The sequence below is a fragment of the Myotis davidii genome, unplaced genomic scaffold (assembly GCF_000327345.1).
Source record: "Myotis davidii unplaced genomic scaffold, ASM32734v1 scaffold249, whole genome shotgun sequence".
Lineage (NCBI taxonomy): Eukaryota > Metazoa > Chordata > Mammalia > Chiroptera > Vespertilionidae > Myotis > Myotis davidii.
This window is the reverse complement of record NW_006300367.1, coordinates 2,244,251-2,258,956: the sequence shown is the minus strand read 5'-3', so window position 1 is coordinate 2,258,956 and position 14,706 is coordinate 2,244,251. Positions and strand designations below refer to the sequence as shown.

At 40.5% G+C, this 14,706-nt stretch overlaps 1 protein-coding gene across 1 annotated transcript in view; it reads right to left on the bottom strand.

Annotated features, from left to right (window-relative positions):
* The window catches only part of CNTNAP5 (contactin associated protein-like 5), an 866,926-nt gene that overhangs the window by 475,358 nt on the left and 376,862 nt on the right, over positions 1-14,706 (bottom strand). Inside the window, exon 5 of the mRNA XM_006776823.2 lies at positions 1,666-1,869. Within this exon, the coding sequence (XP_006776886.1) occupies positions 1,666-1,869 (204 nt within the window). The remainder of the gene's footprint in view (positions 1-1,665; positions 1,870-14,706) is intronic.

Genomic DNA, 14,706 nt, shown 5'->3' with positions numbered 1-14,706 from the left:
CTCTCTCTTTCTCTCTCTCTCTCTCTCTCTCTCTCTCTCTCTCTCTCTCTCTTTCATTTTTTCTAAAACAAATAAATAAGCAAACATAATCATGGATGGTATGAGCTCTTTCCACTTTGGGAAGAACATAGATGTTATATAATATGTTTTAAGAAATCATGTAAATAATGAAGAAACACACTTGAAAATGTACCCAAATTTTAATAGGAGACATGACTGGGCTATAGGATTTCAAGTGATTCTTTCCTTCACTTTGTTATAATTGTTTTTTTTTTCCTTTTTAAGTTTTCTAAAACTGAAACATTTTATAATCTTTTTTTAAAAGATCATACACAATAAAAAGTTTTCCCTTTGATGTTTCCAGTATCCACCTGGAATCATTAGTAGTTATTACAATTCTATTGACTATATTTCCTATAATTTACATCCTCCCAGACTATTTTGTAACTACCAATTTCTACTTCTTAAATCCTTAAACTTTTTTTACCCCGTCTCCCAAACTCCCTCTCCTTTGGCAAACAACTGTCGGTTCTGTGTCTACAAGTCTGTTCCAGTTTCATTTTTTTTTTTTATTTTGTTCTTTAGATTCCACACGTAAGTGGAATGGGGTACTTGACTTTTTCTAACTAACTTATTTCACATATAAGTCCATCCGTGTTGTAGCAAATGGTAAGATTTCATTCTTTTTTATGGTCAGAGCTCTTTGTATATACCAGAGCAGTTTTATCCACTTGTCTATTGATGGGCACTTGGATTGTTTCCATATCTTGACTTTTGTAAATAATGCTGCAATAAACATAGAGGTGCATACATTTCAAATTAGTGTTTTGGATTTCCTTGGATATATTTCCAGAAGTAGAAATGCTGGGTCATAAGGCAGAGTTCCGTTTTAATTTTTTGAGAACCCTTCACACCGTTTTCCACAGTGTGCCCCAGTCTGCATTCCCACCAACAGTGCAGGAGGGTTCCCTTTGCTCCACTTGTTGTTTGTAGATTTATTGATGATAGCCATTCTAACTGGTGTGAAATATTTCATCGTAATTTTAATTTCCATTTCTCTAACAATTACTGATGTTAAGCACCAATTCATATGCCTATTGGTCTCCTGTGTGTCCTCTTCGGAGAAGTGTCTCCTCAGGTTTTTGGACATGTTCAGTTATATGTCGCTTTTGGTCATGTTCAGTTATCTGTTGCTTTCTCTCGAGTTTGTAGATCATGTGATGTTAAAGTTGTAAATACTTCATCACAAGGGAAATTAGTTAAGCACTCTGAAAGTAGTATGCAAGGAGATATTAGAATAAGTTTAATCAATTTATCAGTCATTGTTTTTATATCATGTATTTGTTGTTGTTATATTATGTTGTTATTTTTTATAATTAATTTCCCTTCATCATTCATGAATCTGTGCACCAGGCCACTAGTAAATAAATAATCAACCAATAAAAACCCCAGCACTTAGCTTGTATCTCTTATTACATACCAATATTATCTAATGTAAATAATGCTATCTATGGCTTAACCATTTTGAAATATGGTATTTTTCTTCTCAAACATGGATTGTGCTCCTAGGACTTCCACTTGATAATCTGTAAGGACAAGGACTGTGATCTGCTACAAGAGGAGTTTCCCACAGGTGACCTGCACAGGGGGAAAGCCTGACCTTACCCAAGTTGAGGTGAAGGGCGAGCCTCCCTTTCTGGAGCTCCAGCGTGATGTAGTCTCCACGCTGACCTTCTCCATGGAACAGGACCCCATCCCCTTGGATGCTCTTGAACTTCAGAGAGATCACGTCTTTGAGGGTGCTCAGCAGCTTCTGATTGAACCTGTACAGCAGGGAGCTCCTGCCATCAAAGTCAGCAACATCGGATTCTGGGCACAAAGAGAGAGAAGGAGAAAAATCAATGCAGATTCTCTCAACTGCCAGTTCTGTTTCCCAGCTTAGTTGTTGTCCATTTTACAGGCATGTTTCGGCATCTGGAAAGACCTGTTGTTTGAAGGGGAAGAATATCGACTAGACCCACCCTAATTAGACTCAGGGGAATAATTCATGAACGGGCAACCACCACACACTGTGTTAAAATGAACTGATCATCAGTCTAGAAGCATAACCTCTCATTAGTGATATGTCAGTTTTGTTGAGGGAACAGGATGAGAATACCACAAGTACCTAGATCAGGATCTGCTGTGTCAGATGTTGCTTTGCAATAATACCTCCTGATTTGTCTTCCTTATTTCTTTGCTTGATAATCAGAGCTGCTTGATCCCTTTCTCTCAGGCTCAACGTTAGAGGTGAAAATATAGACTATTATTCAACTCTGACCAAATAGTACTGTAGTCTAAGAACCCTGTGTTGGGAAGGATTCTAAGATTTTTATTTGGTTTTGGTAGAAAAGAATATGCAGTAAGGAAGACTTTGCTATTTGGAAACAGGGCAAATATATTGCATCCTTACCATCCCTGGCTCTGTCTTGTGCAGGTGATAGCTATAATTTTAGTCTTTATATACAAGAATGTTTATTTATGATTGCTAAAAAAAGGAGATCAAGTAATTGTAATTTAGATACACTTATATAATGGGTGTGTGTAAACATATCTAAAAAGTGTATGCCAAAAAGTTAATAGGGATTTTCACCTCATTAAGGAATATATACAGATGGCAAATAAGTATATGAAAAGATGCTCCATATCATATGTCATCAGGGAAATAGAAATTAGATCAACAATGAGATATCACTGCACACCTATCAGAATGACTTAACTCTGAAGCACTGACAATACCAAATGTTAGTGGGGGTATGGAATAACAGGTTGGAAGTTTCTTACAAATCTAAATATACTCTTACCATCCTATCCAACAATCACATTCCTCTGTATTTATCAAAATAAGTTAAAAATTACGAATGCACAAAAATCTGCATGCAAATGTTTAAAGCAGCTTTATTTATAATTTTCAAAATTTGGAAGCAACCAAGATGTTCTTCAGTAGGTGAGTCAATAAACTGTGATATATCCAGACAATAGAATATTATTTACTGCTGAAAAGAAATGAACTACTAAGCTGCAAGAAGATTTGGAAGAAAATAAAGTGTATATTACAAAGTGAAAGAAGCTGATCTGATAAGGTTACACACTGTGAGATTTCAACTATATGGCAAACATAGAGGATAGTAAAAAGATCAGTGTTTGCCACAGATTGTGGAGGAAGTATGAAGAGGCAAAACAGATGATTTTTAGGGCAGTGAAAATATTCTGCATTATACCATAATGATGGATACATGTCATTATATTTATACAAAACCACAGAATGCACAACACCATGTGTGAGCAGTAAAGCAAATCGTAGATTTTGAGTAATTATGATGTACCATTTAAGTTCAGCAGTTGTAATAAATGCAGTATTTCTGTTGAGGGGGTGCCATGCATGTTTGGGGAAAGTGGGATATAAAAAACTCTAAATTTTTGTGTGAATCTAAAACTTCTTTAAAAATAAGTGTTTTTAAAAAGTTAGTAGGAACTCAATTTGGGAGGTGTTATTAAAATTATTTTACATTATATTTTATTTTTATTATAAAAAACTTCATAATAAATTTTATTACTTTTATAGTAGAAAAAGAAGGCTAATTATAATTTTAAACAGATTCATTATATACTATTTTCTGCGGATGAAATGATGGTGAATGGGTATTTGGTGGGGGTGGGTTTAGTCATATTTGAAATAAGCTACTCAAAAATACTCATTTTTTATTATTTACCGAGAAATTATAATTCACAGCTTGAGTATACACAATGATACATTAAGGAAGTTTTTTGACCAATAACCTAAAAATATTGTTTGTAAAACTGAAGTTCTGAAATGAAAATAAACATAAATCATACTTTATTGTAATCAGTTTTAAAATACAAATTTATAAGTTATTCCTCAGGAGTAAAGTGTTTTTAACCAAAAGTTTGCTGATGACTGTTCAGGCCCTAAAAATAAATTGTCCAGATATAGAGAGATTTTTATAGAACCCCAGTTCTTTCAGACCCTCCCACACCACCCCAGCAGTGGCCTGGCTCTGTCCCAAATACAGTAGCCACGGCTTGTTAGCTGGGTCACCTCGGGACATGCTACCTCTCTAAGGCTTGATTTTATAAAGTGGGGAAATATATATTCTTCAGAGAAGACTGTTATGAGAATTAATGTGAAAATACATATAAAGTGATAGTATGCATAAATTGATGCCATTGTGTCTGGCACATTATTTGTGGTAAACTAACTATAGAAGGAGGATTATAGTGATTGGTATAACTAGAGGGATTGAGTTCCTACCCAGTCCATTTTAGTGGCAGACACTCTACCTCCTCATGAGAAATGACTCTAATTTTTGTTTTTTGTTTTTATTCAATGGTTTACTGCCCAGGGAATGTTCAGTTAGCCTCAACTTTCCTATCCCACCACATTTTAATTTAAATTCTTCATCTGTGCATGGTGTGTGCATTGTGTCTGAGTGCTTTCTTCTGATTGCTTCTCATCTTCCACTGCACCAGATTCTGGGTCTGGAACGAGGTCCTTAGGAGATATAGTGGACAGGACATGCAATGTGTGGACAGTGATGCTGAGATGTCCTGTTATAAAATAGAGAGGAGCACCAGTGCTATGGGAACACATTCAAACACTGCCTATGAAGTGGGACAAGTGCCTCCATGAATAGACATAGAATTTGTTGCTACTTAAAAGACACACCTGTGGCATGGTTGGAGCCCAGGGAGCCAGGGGAGGGTTGCTGACACAGCCCTGGGCCCCAAGTTGCTAACAAACCCACTTTAGAGGGCAGATTGGCCCCTCCTGCTTGCAGCCAATTCCTGTGGAGACAGACGCAAACCATGGATCACTTGTAGCTTCTAGAAGGCCGTTAAAGCCAAAGGAGGACGGTTTCTGACAGGGCACCTCCACAACAGCTCACACAATGTGGTTGGGAGTGAGCCACATAGTCAGCCAGCCTGAGAGGTGATTATCCATCCTCCAACGGGACAATTATATTCAAGACCCAACTACAACAGGAAAACCCACATAAACCAAGAAAGGGGCTTTCCCAGGTCACCCTGCTCATTTAATGTTTGACAAAGAGGCAAGAGCAATTATTCTCATTTAATGTTTGACAAAGAGGCAAGGGCATGCTATGGAGTAAGGACAGTATTTCAATAAATGGCATTGGGATAATTGGAAAGGTATATGCAAAAAAATGTAACGAGACCACCAACTTATACCATATACAAGAATAAACTCAAAATAGATAAAAGACTAAAATGTAAGTTATAAAATGATAAAAATCTTAAAACTATCCATAGGCAGAAAAATCTGAGACATCTCTCATATCAATTTATTCACTAATACATCTCCTTTGGCAAAGGAAACTAAGGAGAAAATTTTTTAAAAAAATGGGACTATATCAAAATAAAAAGCTTCTGCAAGTAAAAGAAAACAGCAACAAAATGAAAAGAGCCCACTGCAAGGAAGAACATATTTGCCAATGATAAATCCAATAAGGGGTTAATTTACAAAATATACAAGGAACTCATATAACTTAACAAAAGGAAGACAAGGTATACAATGAAAAAATGGGGAAAGGATCTAAATAGACACTTCTATTAAGTGGAAATACAGAGGGCCAAAAGACATGAATAAAGTGCTTAAAGTCACTAATCACCAGAGAGATGAAAATTAAAATGACAGTGAGGTATCACCTCACACCTGTCAGAATGGCTAACAAAGCGAAATAGACAAGTCAATATCTCTATTCAAAATTAGCTTTAGTAAAAAAAAAAAAAAAAAAAAAAAAAGGATTTCTGGCCTTTTGAGACAGCATAGAAGGACTGGAGAATATTATGCTGAGTGAAATAAGCCAGCCAGAGAAAGACAAATATCATCTGATCTCACTTATTTGTGGAATCTAATGAACAAAATAAACTGATGAACAAAATATAACCAGAGACATAAAAGCATGAAACAAATGCATGGTGAATTTAAGAGTAAAGATGGGAGTGGGTGGGTGGGTGAAAGGGGAGAGATTCAATAGGGACCTTACATACATATATGCACAACCCATGGACACAGAGAGTAATGTGGTGAAAGCCTGGGAAGGACAGGGGCTTGGAGCATGCCATAGGGACAATATAAAGAACATGGTATGAAGAAATTCTGTTAGAGTATGGAGTTCATATCCTTCATGTCACACTGAGCAGGCATGCATTCAAGCCCTCATCATCACCTTCCATATCTAAGTTAATAAAAGCCTCAGTGGCCCTTACATTCCATGTCATCACAAGATGGCCGCCACAAGGTGACCTCCCAAAGGTGGCCACCACAAGATGACCACATGTACAGCGAAGGCAGGACCCAGAGGCTACTCCATGCAGTGAGGCCTGGGGGTTCCGCAGCTCCATACAGCATGGAGGAGGCTGGTCCCGGCATCTTCACCACCTTGCACAGAGGAGGCTGGTCCTGGAGGAGGAGGTGGGTCGCGACAGGGGAGGCAGTTGGGGGCAAACAGGCCAGTAAGGGAGGGCAATTGGGGGCAATCAGGCTGGCAGGCAGAAGCGGTTAGGGACAATCAGGCAGGCAGGAGCCAGTGGTCCCGAATTGTGAGAGGGGTATAGGACTGCCGGTTTAGGCAGTTGGACATCCCCCGAGGGGTCCCAGATTGGAGAGGGTGCAGGCCTGACTGAGGGACACTCCCTACCCCATCCACACATTTCGTGCACCGGGCCTCTAGTTCTTAAATAACCTCCTAACCATCCTCTCTGGTTCAACTTTCATCACCTGCCCCTGTCCCATTCTAACATTTTCATAAAACAAGTTACATCACACATAACCTTTGCTAAAGCCTTTCAGTGAACTCCTCTTGCATTAAAATTAAGTCAGATCTCTAAAACCCAGTAGTATCTAGCACTGAACTCCTTTCCCACCTCATCTGCTACTGTCTCACCAACCCTGATTTTCCTCTGAGCACATTGTACTCATGTGTTTGTTATTGAATGCCCTGAGTGGGGGAGCCGGGGGAGGGTAACATCTACAAAGTGCACACGCTGAACCCTGTAATGCTCTAAATGCTTTTGTGTATGAACTTATTTAACCTAAATGAGATCCATGAGGAACAGACTGTTATTCTTTCTGTTTTACAAATGAGGAAACTATGGCACAAAGAATGAAGAAGTACGTAGTTAGCCAGTAGCAGAGCTAAGAACCTAAGGCATCAGGCTGAGCCCCATCTGTGTGTGCTGGGCACTTTCCAAGCGCTGACCCCTCTCTGACACTCTGATGCTCAGTTCAGCTTGGTCCTTTCTTCAACAGCTTCCTCTCAGTAGTTAGCTGGTCTCCTTCTAAGTGTCCTACTACTTCCTTCAGAAGTCACCTCCTAACTTGAATGTGATACATGGCTGTTCCCTGATCTGTTTTCAGGCTTCTCTGCAGCATGGCAGCGCGTTCCCGGGGGCAGGGGCAGATGTGTATTGACCAGCTCATTGAGTCAGAGCATTGATCTGTTGAGAAACACCTGTGAAAAGGCTCAGTAAACCAGGGAGCTACGCAGGCCCCGGCGTGATGATGCTGATTGCCCTTGACTCCCTGAAGCATCACCTGCCTGGACTCTGTAAGCCAGTGATTCTCAACCTTGGCTGCACATTAGAATCACCTGGGAATCTTTTTAAAATCCTGATTTATGGGCCTCATACTCTGGAAATTCTGTTTCTTTGTTACTAATGTTGTGGCCCCACCCCATAACAAAGAAACAGAATTTCCGGAGGATGAGGTCCAGAAATCAGGATTTTAAAAAGATTCCCAGGTGATTCTAATGTGCAGCCAAGGTTGAGAACCACTGCACTAAGGGCTCATTTCCCTGGGGCACACACTCAGCCACTAGGAAGGTGACACCTGCATTGGTCATGCATGCTCCTGAGTATAGAGGTGAGAGGGCCCTTTGGAGAGCAGAGAATCAGCCTGGCTAAGAGCAGAGCTGCCCTCTGGGACCACCAACAACTAACGACAGAAACTTGGCCAATCTAAGAGGACTCAGCAAACACCCTGGATCTTTTCAATACGCATTAAGTCACACACAAAGTTCATCAGCTGTTTCACAAATGGAAAAACAGGGTAAAAGATAACTTTTTAAGAAAAATAAAAGGTTTCCCCAACTGAATACTTAATATTCCTCCCTGGCACGGGAGCAAGATAAAGTAGTCAGCATTCCCAACTTCACTTGGATAAAACAGATTTGAAATGATAACAATAAATATCCATATTTACAAAAATGTTGCTCTTTCAGAAATCCTATTTTATGCTGGTTTTCACATTAGATATTATTAGAAACATTTGTCCTGATCCTCTGGTTTGGTACTTAATTTTGGGCATGGGATGTTATTATGACATCAACTCACACATCTTGAAAGAAGATTCTCTTTAACAATACAAAAACTAACAAACAAACAAAAAACTAAGACTGTTGGAAGGTGTATAAGGAGTAGAAATAGGCTCCTATTGGCAGATGGGGAGTTGTATGATCAGCTCAGACTGTGGTCCTAAGGGGTACAATGAAAATAACAGAAAAGTAAATAGACTTTCTTTATTCTCCTTAGCAACTCATAGACATTTCTCACTCTTAATTTAGTCATTCATTTTATACAGAAAAGGAACTCATAAGTATATTTACCTAATCTAATATTCTTAACAGCTTTTCAATGTTCATGTTTTCCAAATTTATGAAAAGGGGAAGACAAAGCACAGAATGACCACGTACTTGCACAAAGATAAACACATGAAAATGAGCCATACCTGCTGCATCATAAAAAAAGCCCGGGGGTGTGGGGGTTGGTAAGAATTATATTTTCTGTATAGTGAGACTGTCCCTGGCTTCATGCAGTGAGAAGCAGATATGTGCTGGAGAGTGTGCATGTATAGGGGTGTGTGTGTGTGTGTCTGTAGGAAAGGACATGCCAATTTTAACACCTTGAGTGCCAGGAGCGCTATCAAAGCTTCGAAATGGCATCTAGTTCTAAGTCTGCTTTTATTAGTGATGATGATATTGCTAAATATGTCAATGTAGTAAAGCTTTCCTTAAGTTTTTGAATATGTAACTTCATTGACTTGAGATTCTTAATTTTTTTTCTAAACTGCTGTAAAATCAGCAAAAATGCCTTGGCAATTTTAGCATAGTTCCAAGGATATTGGTTGGCACTCAAAGGGTTAAAGGAAGGTAATGTTGAACAGGAAGTTTCCGTTTTATTGAAAGTTGATGTGAATTTGTGGTTTCCACTCTTCAGAGACCACATCCACTCAGAAAAGTGGCTCCTTCCCGGAAGGACATGGAAATCACCACACATCTGAGGGGCTCTGGTGGGAGATGTGCAATATCCTTCCTGCCCTCACTTTCTCCACTAAGCTCGATTCCCCTTCCTCGCTGACTTTTGTGATCTCTCATCACTCAGACATTTTTGCATGTGAACCTTTACTAAAGCTGCTCAACATGACAGAGCCCAGTTCAGTACAGGTCGACCTTGATAAACTCAGTGACGTCCCTGACCAAAGGCTGAGGTGGAGATGTAGTGCCCAAGACTGCAGTTCCGCAGGAGGCAGAGCCACTGTTCCTGCAAGCAGGACAGCACAGGCCAACCTCAGTCCCCAGGATCCTGACCTGCTACAGCGGTGGCCCCTGAAGTGTGCTTTCTGCCCCTGCGCACTTGGCATCTCCAGGGAGCTTTTAGGAGGACAGGATTTGGGACCTTGTGGCCGACCTATGGGTTAGGAAAGTCTGCTTTGTACCTTTAAGTGATCCTGATGTTTACCGAAGTCCGAGAACTCTGTGCCAAAGCACAGGGTCCCCTGGGGCAAAGGGAGTCTAGGGCTGGGGGCAGGGTGAAGTGTTTCATGATGGAGGGTCATTTACAAATAAAATAATGTGAGTTTCAATGTGACCTTGAAGTCAATAGAGAAATAATTATGAAAGTATGTGAAGTAGGGAGAGCATAGGGTCAGGCTTGGATTTTAGAAAGACTCTCTGGTTTGTAGCAAGTTTATCTGAGCCACTTGTTTGATCAACTCCCATTCCTCTCCTGGCTCCTTAGCCCACCCTTCTCAGTGGAATTACCCAGTTCCAGTTTCTTTGCCCCTTGACAAGGTGTAAAGTCCTCATATGTCCCTTGGGGTGTTTTGCTGTGTTTTTCCATTCCTGCCATTGATGCAAGCTGACCACACATCAGAGCTCCTTAACTCATCAGCAATGACACACAGGACCCTGCTCTTAGGCATTTACTTCCCAAAGTAGACAATTTCTCCCCTTTTAAACATTGATTGTTAGAATCTCATTATTGTAAACTCAATTCAATTCAATTGGTGGCTTGTTAAAGTGGCCATACATTGGGAGACTTTCCTAAAGCATAAAAGACAGATGAGCTGTGCACCTGGAAGTCCTCAGGAGAAAGGCAGTTCCCACAGCTCACAAAACTCTCCCTTCAGGTAGGATAAATGAGGCACCCACCTCGATGCATCTCACAGTACTGAGACATGCCCCCTCATCCAACCAGGAGTACTGAGACACGCCCCCTCTTCCAACCAGAAGTACTGAGACACACTCCCCACATCCAACCAGAAGTACTGAGACAAGCCCCCTCATCCAACCAGGAGTACTGAAAACAACTCTGTTTCCCAGAGTGCTGAAAAACAACCATGCTGGCTGACTTCCACTGAGCCCATAATTACTAACCTGGCTGTCATAGCCTGTTTTCTGAGAGGGACATAGTCTGTCACATTTGATGGATGTTAGTAGTTTGTCAACAAACCAGTGGAAAAAGAGCTCCACTGAATCAAAGATTCTCACCTGGAATCCCAGGTGAGCTGAGCCGGGCCCTGGCTGGATTGGCGTCCTCAAGGTCTGGAAAGCCCAGCTCGGTGTGGACAGGAGAAACTCGATTCCCTGGAGACAATTCCGCTCACTCAGACCCTTCAGCTATTCAAAGTTAGTGAGGTTTTCAATACAATCACCGTGGAAGCTACTCTCCTAACAACCATACAAAAAACATGATCATTACTCAGACCACACACTTGCTCTGAATACTCCAAGTCTTTGGTTAGCAATCCACAAACCACACAGATTCCCACCAATTCAAATTTGCACAGATCCTCCACCAATTCTGAGACTTTTCCAGGCCTCATCAGAGGCTCATGATAACCTCAGATAAACTATGACAAGTAGGTAAATTCCTAAAGCTAACTGTGCCAACTCCTAAGAATAGATTTTCCTACAGAATTTCTCACATTGCTATGCATGACAACAGGCAAATACAGGACAGGTGTCAAGGAGGCAACACAGAAAAACAGTCATAGTATTAAAAAGACGAAACTCCAAATTCGAATCCTAACTTCAGCGTAGTATTTTAGCTCTTAGAGTGAGACCTGCCTGCACATACCTCAGACTTGCAGGCATCTCTGAGTACACTTCCAATTTCTAGTTCAACAGGGCTGTTCACTAATCACTAAGATTATGCCAAAATAATTTATTCATTTACTGGAACTTCCAAAGCAGTAGAAATGCTTTGTTTATTCCTAAATTCACTGACACATATTGGCATATTCTGTACATCTTTCGGTCACTGTGCTGTGCTGTGAGAGACAAAGATGATTGAGATGCAGGTCACTCCATTCAGGGACTCAGGCACAATAACATTAACTACGCAGAGAGCCCTAGATAATTAAACTGGAACAACTGCACGGGCTCAGACGACAGAAAGCAAACTGATCATCCCCAGTGGAAAGTGCAGCGTGAACCATGGCAGGTCACCCCTACTAGGGAGCAGACAGGCTAACAAAAGCTTTCATGAAGGGGATAAGGTTTCACAATCTATTCATCAGTTCAGAGAAAGAATCTTCAAGACATAGGCTGACACTGAGCAGCCAGCCACTGTGAAAATAGCATAAAACAGCGGTAACCTGCTCCCGGCTTCAGAGGCCCATCCGTGGTCTTCAGCCACAACATACACTTCCTGTCTGAAAGGCTATTTGCACAAGGAGAGGCATTTAAAGGGCTGTGTCAAAATTGGAGAAGAGAACTGCAATCTCCCCTCCCAAGACTAGTTATTTAATTTTTGGAAGAAAAAAAAACACAACTTTCCATGGTTTTATATTTGGGGAAATTGAACACTTTGTTAATAATTCTACCTGGGCACAGTCTTCTGAACTTTGTACAAGAGGCCAGTGGGAGGAGTAACCGTAAATTACCCAGGTGACCATTTCAACAGAGTAAACATCAAACAAGCTGCAGGAGGCAAAGCCTTGACATGGTGTGGAAAACCAGTGTTACATTTGGTCATTTTCCCTTTTAAGATTTCTGTTAAAATTGCTACCATTAGCATAGGTTCAAGGGAAACAAAAGCATATAGTCAGAAAAAACACAAACATTAGTCCATTATGGAAAGTGTTAGTTGTGGATCTCCCTCCTATGCAAGCCTCACGGGAGGGTTCCCTCCACCTCCACTAAAAGAATTGATGTCTGCTTTCCGCACTGCGACAGCCTTTGAGTTCCCAAAGAGCAGGGCTCCTCTTATTCAGTGCTGTATCTCCAAAGTCTAGAAAGGGGGTACTGAGAGATGTTGATTGTGGGAAATATATTCAGATCCTCAATCAACCAAGACCTGGTTTTTACTTAATGTGTTTTTATTGCACATACATATGTATATTTGTCTCCCATTAGAAAATATATTTTAGATAATTCTATAGGAGGTAAGAGAAAGAAGAGTAGGCAGATTTCTTCTTAGACTAACTCAATTTGAAGATATCTCTAGGCCTCAATTTCCTCATCAATAAAATGGGGTAATGACAGTAAATGGCCTTGGCTATTTTTCGGTTATAAAATGCTATGATACATTTAATAGAATTCAAAGCTACATTTGTGTCTCCAAGCCCAAGTTGATGGCTGTCATCCTGCCTCCCCCTCTCCAGTGCTTGAAAACTTGGCTTCTTGAGGGTCTCTGTAATGTGGCCTCAGGGCCTTAGCAAGCCAAAGACGAAGCTACAACTTCACGGCCTCCACCATGCATGGGGAGTGGCCACAGAGGATGAGGGCAACCACAACGAGGGCAGCTGAGACCGGGATGGCAAAGAGATTTCTCTGAGGGAAGAATAGGACTTCAGCTCAGGGGTTGATGCATTTTGGATGCCACTATTTAGTAATAATTAACCCAATAGGAAAAATGTGCTTTTTGTTGTTGTGTGGGGTTTTTTGTTGTTTGTTTTAAAGGAGGCAACCTGAGGTATACCCTGTTGTCAGCATTTTTTAATGATGAAATTGGGAAGCCTGACAGATCATTAAATCTTACCAGAATTTATAATGCTTTAAAACTATTTAGCTTTTCATCATTTAAAGGATTCAAACAGAAACCCCAGACGGGAGCCCAGATAACCTAAGCCGCCAGATGGGCCCTTGCAGGTGTCAGAACTTTTTGCACTGTGTGTAACAAAGTTTACCCACTTGCTTTGAGGTACAGGGGCATAGGGTCCTGAAGGAGGAAGAAAATAGAAAAGGGAGAAGTTATGTGACTACCTTATATATCAAATTAAGATAATGATAGCCATACCTAATACTTTTGAATACTTATCATCACATGCTAATAACTACTTCAAGCAATTTGCATATGTAAGATGATCACTATTATTACCTGTTTTTGTATAGGAAAAACAAAAACATCTATGTCTGCAGTGGGTCCAAGATTGTCGAAGACTACACAACTATTCGGTGACAAAATCAGTTTGCATATCTGCGGTTTGATTGTATATCCCACGTGTTTAATGTCACTGTATGTGGCCTTTAAAAGTGAGTTAATGTTTCCCTGAAAATGCTTAAATTAAGATTAGCTATCGCAAACATAAACACCACAATGTAGACTAAGAATGGACTCTCAGAGTTAGATGAGCACTTTGAGAAAATAGTTTTAAATTCTGGATCCATGTTACAATCACTTAGGAACAACAACAACAAAAAAACTTAAGCTGGGGCCCATACACAGTGATTATGACTTAGTTGGAGTATGGCCAGAGTAGATAGTAAGGACAAATTCCAGGTGATCTCATGCAGAGTTAAGCTGGGGAGCACAGGTATGGAATAGCAAAGTAGAGATGTGTGAGCCCAGGAGACCTGACCTAGTCAACAATTCAACTTCGTCCCTGGACACACTAGCTACATATGCTCAGGAACTGCAGACTGCTCCTTAGTCTTGTGAATAAAACAATAGGATGGGCACTAGAAGGTTAAATATAATGTTTCCCTCTAATAAAATGCCACCCCGTATACTTTCAAACACATAGTGGAAGGCCCAAGACTTTAAGAACAACACCGAACCGGGTTCAAGTCCTGCCTCAGAAAGCTACGGGGCATTCCATTTTGGGAAACTTGTACATTCAATAAATTTAATTGCTATCAATGAAAACAGGACTTTCACTGAGCTGAGAACTGGGTATCTTGGTTTGTGTGGTCTTTGCCCTTACGGGGCTCAAAAACTAGAGAGTGAGACAGGCAGTACACAATGAAATACACATGTAAATCACTATCTGTCTGTAGTGTATCTATCTGACTATCAATACATCTATCATTTCTCTAACCTCTCTCTCTCTCTCTCTCTCTCTCTCTCTCTCTCTCTCCCTCCCTCCTACTCCACCCCCCCCCCCCCTATTTATATATCTTA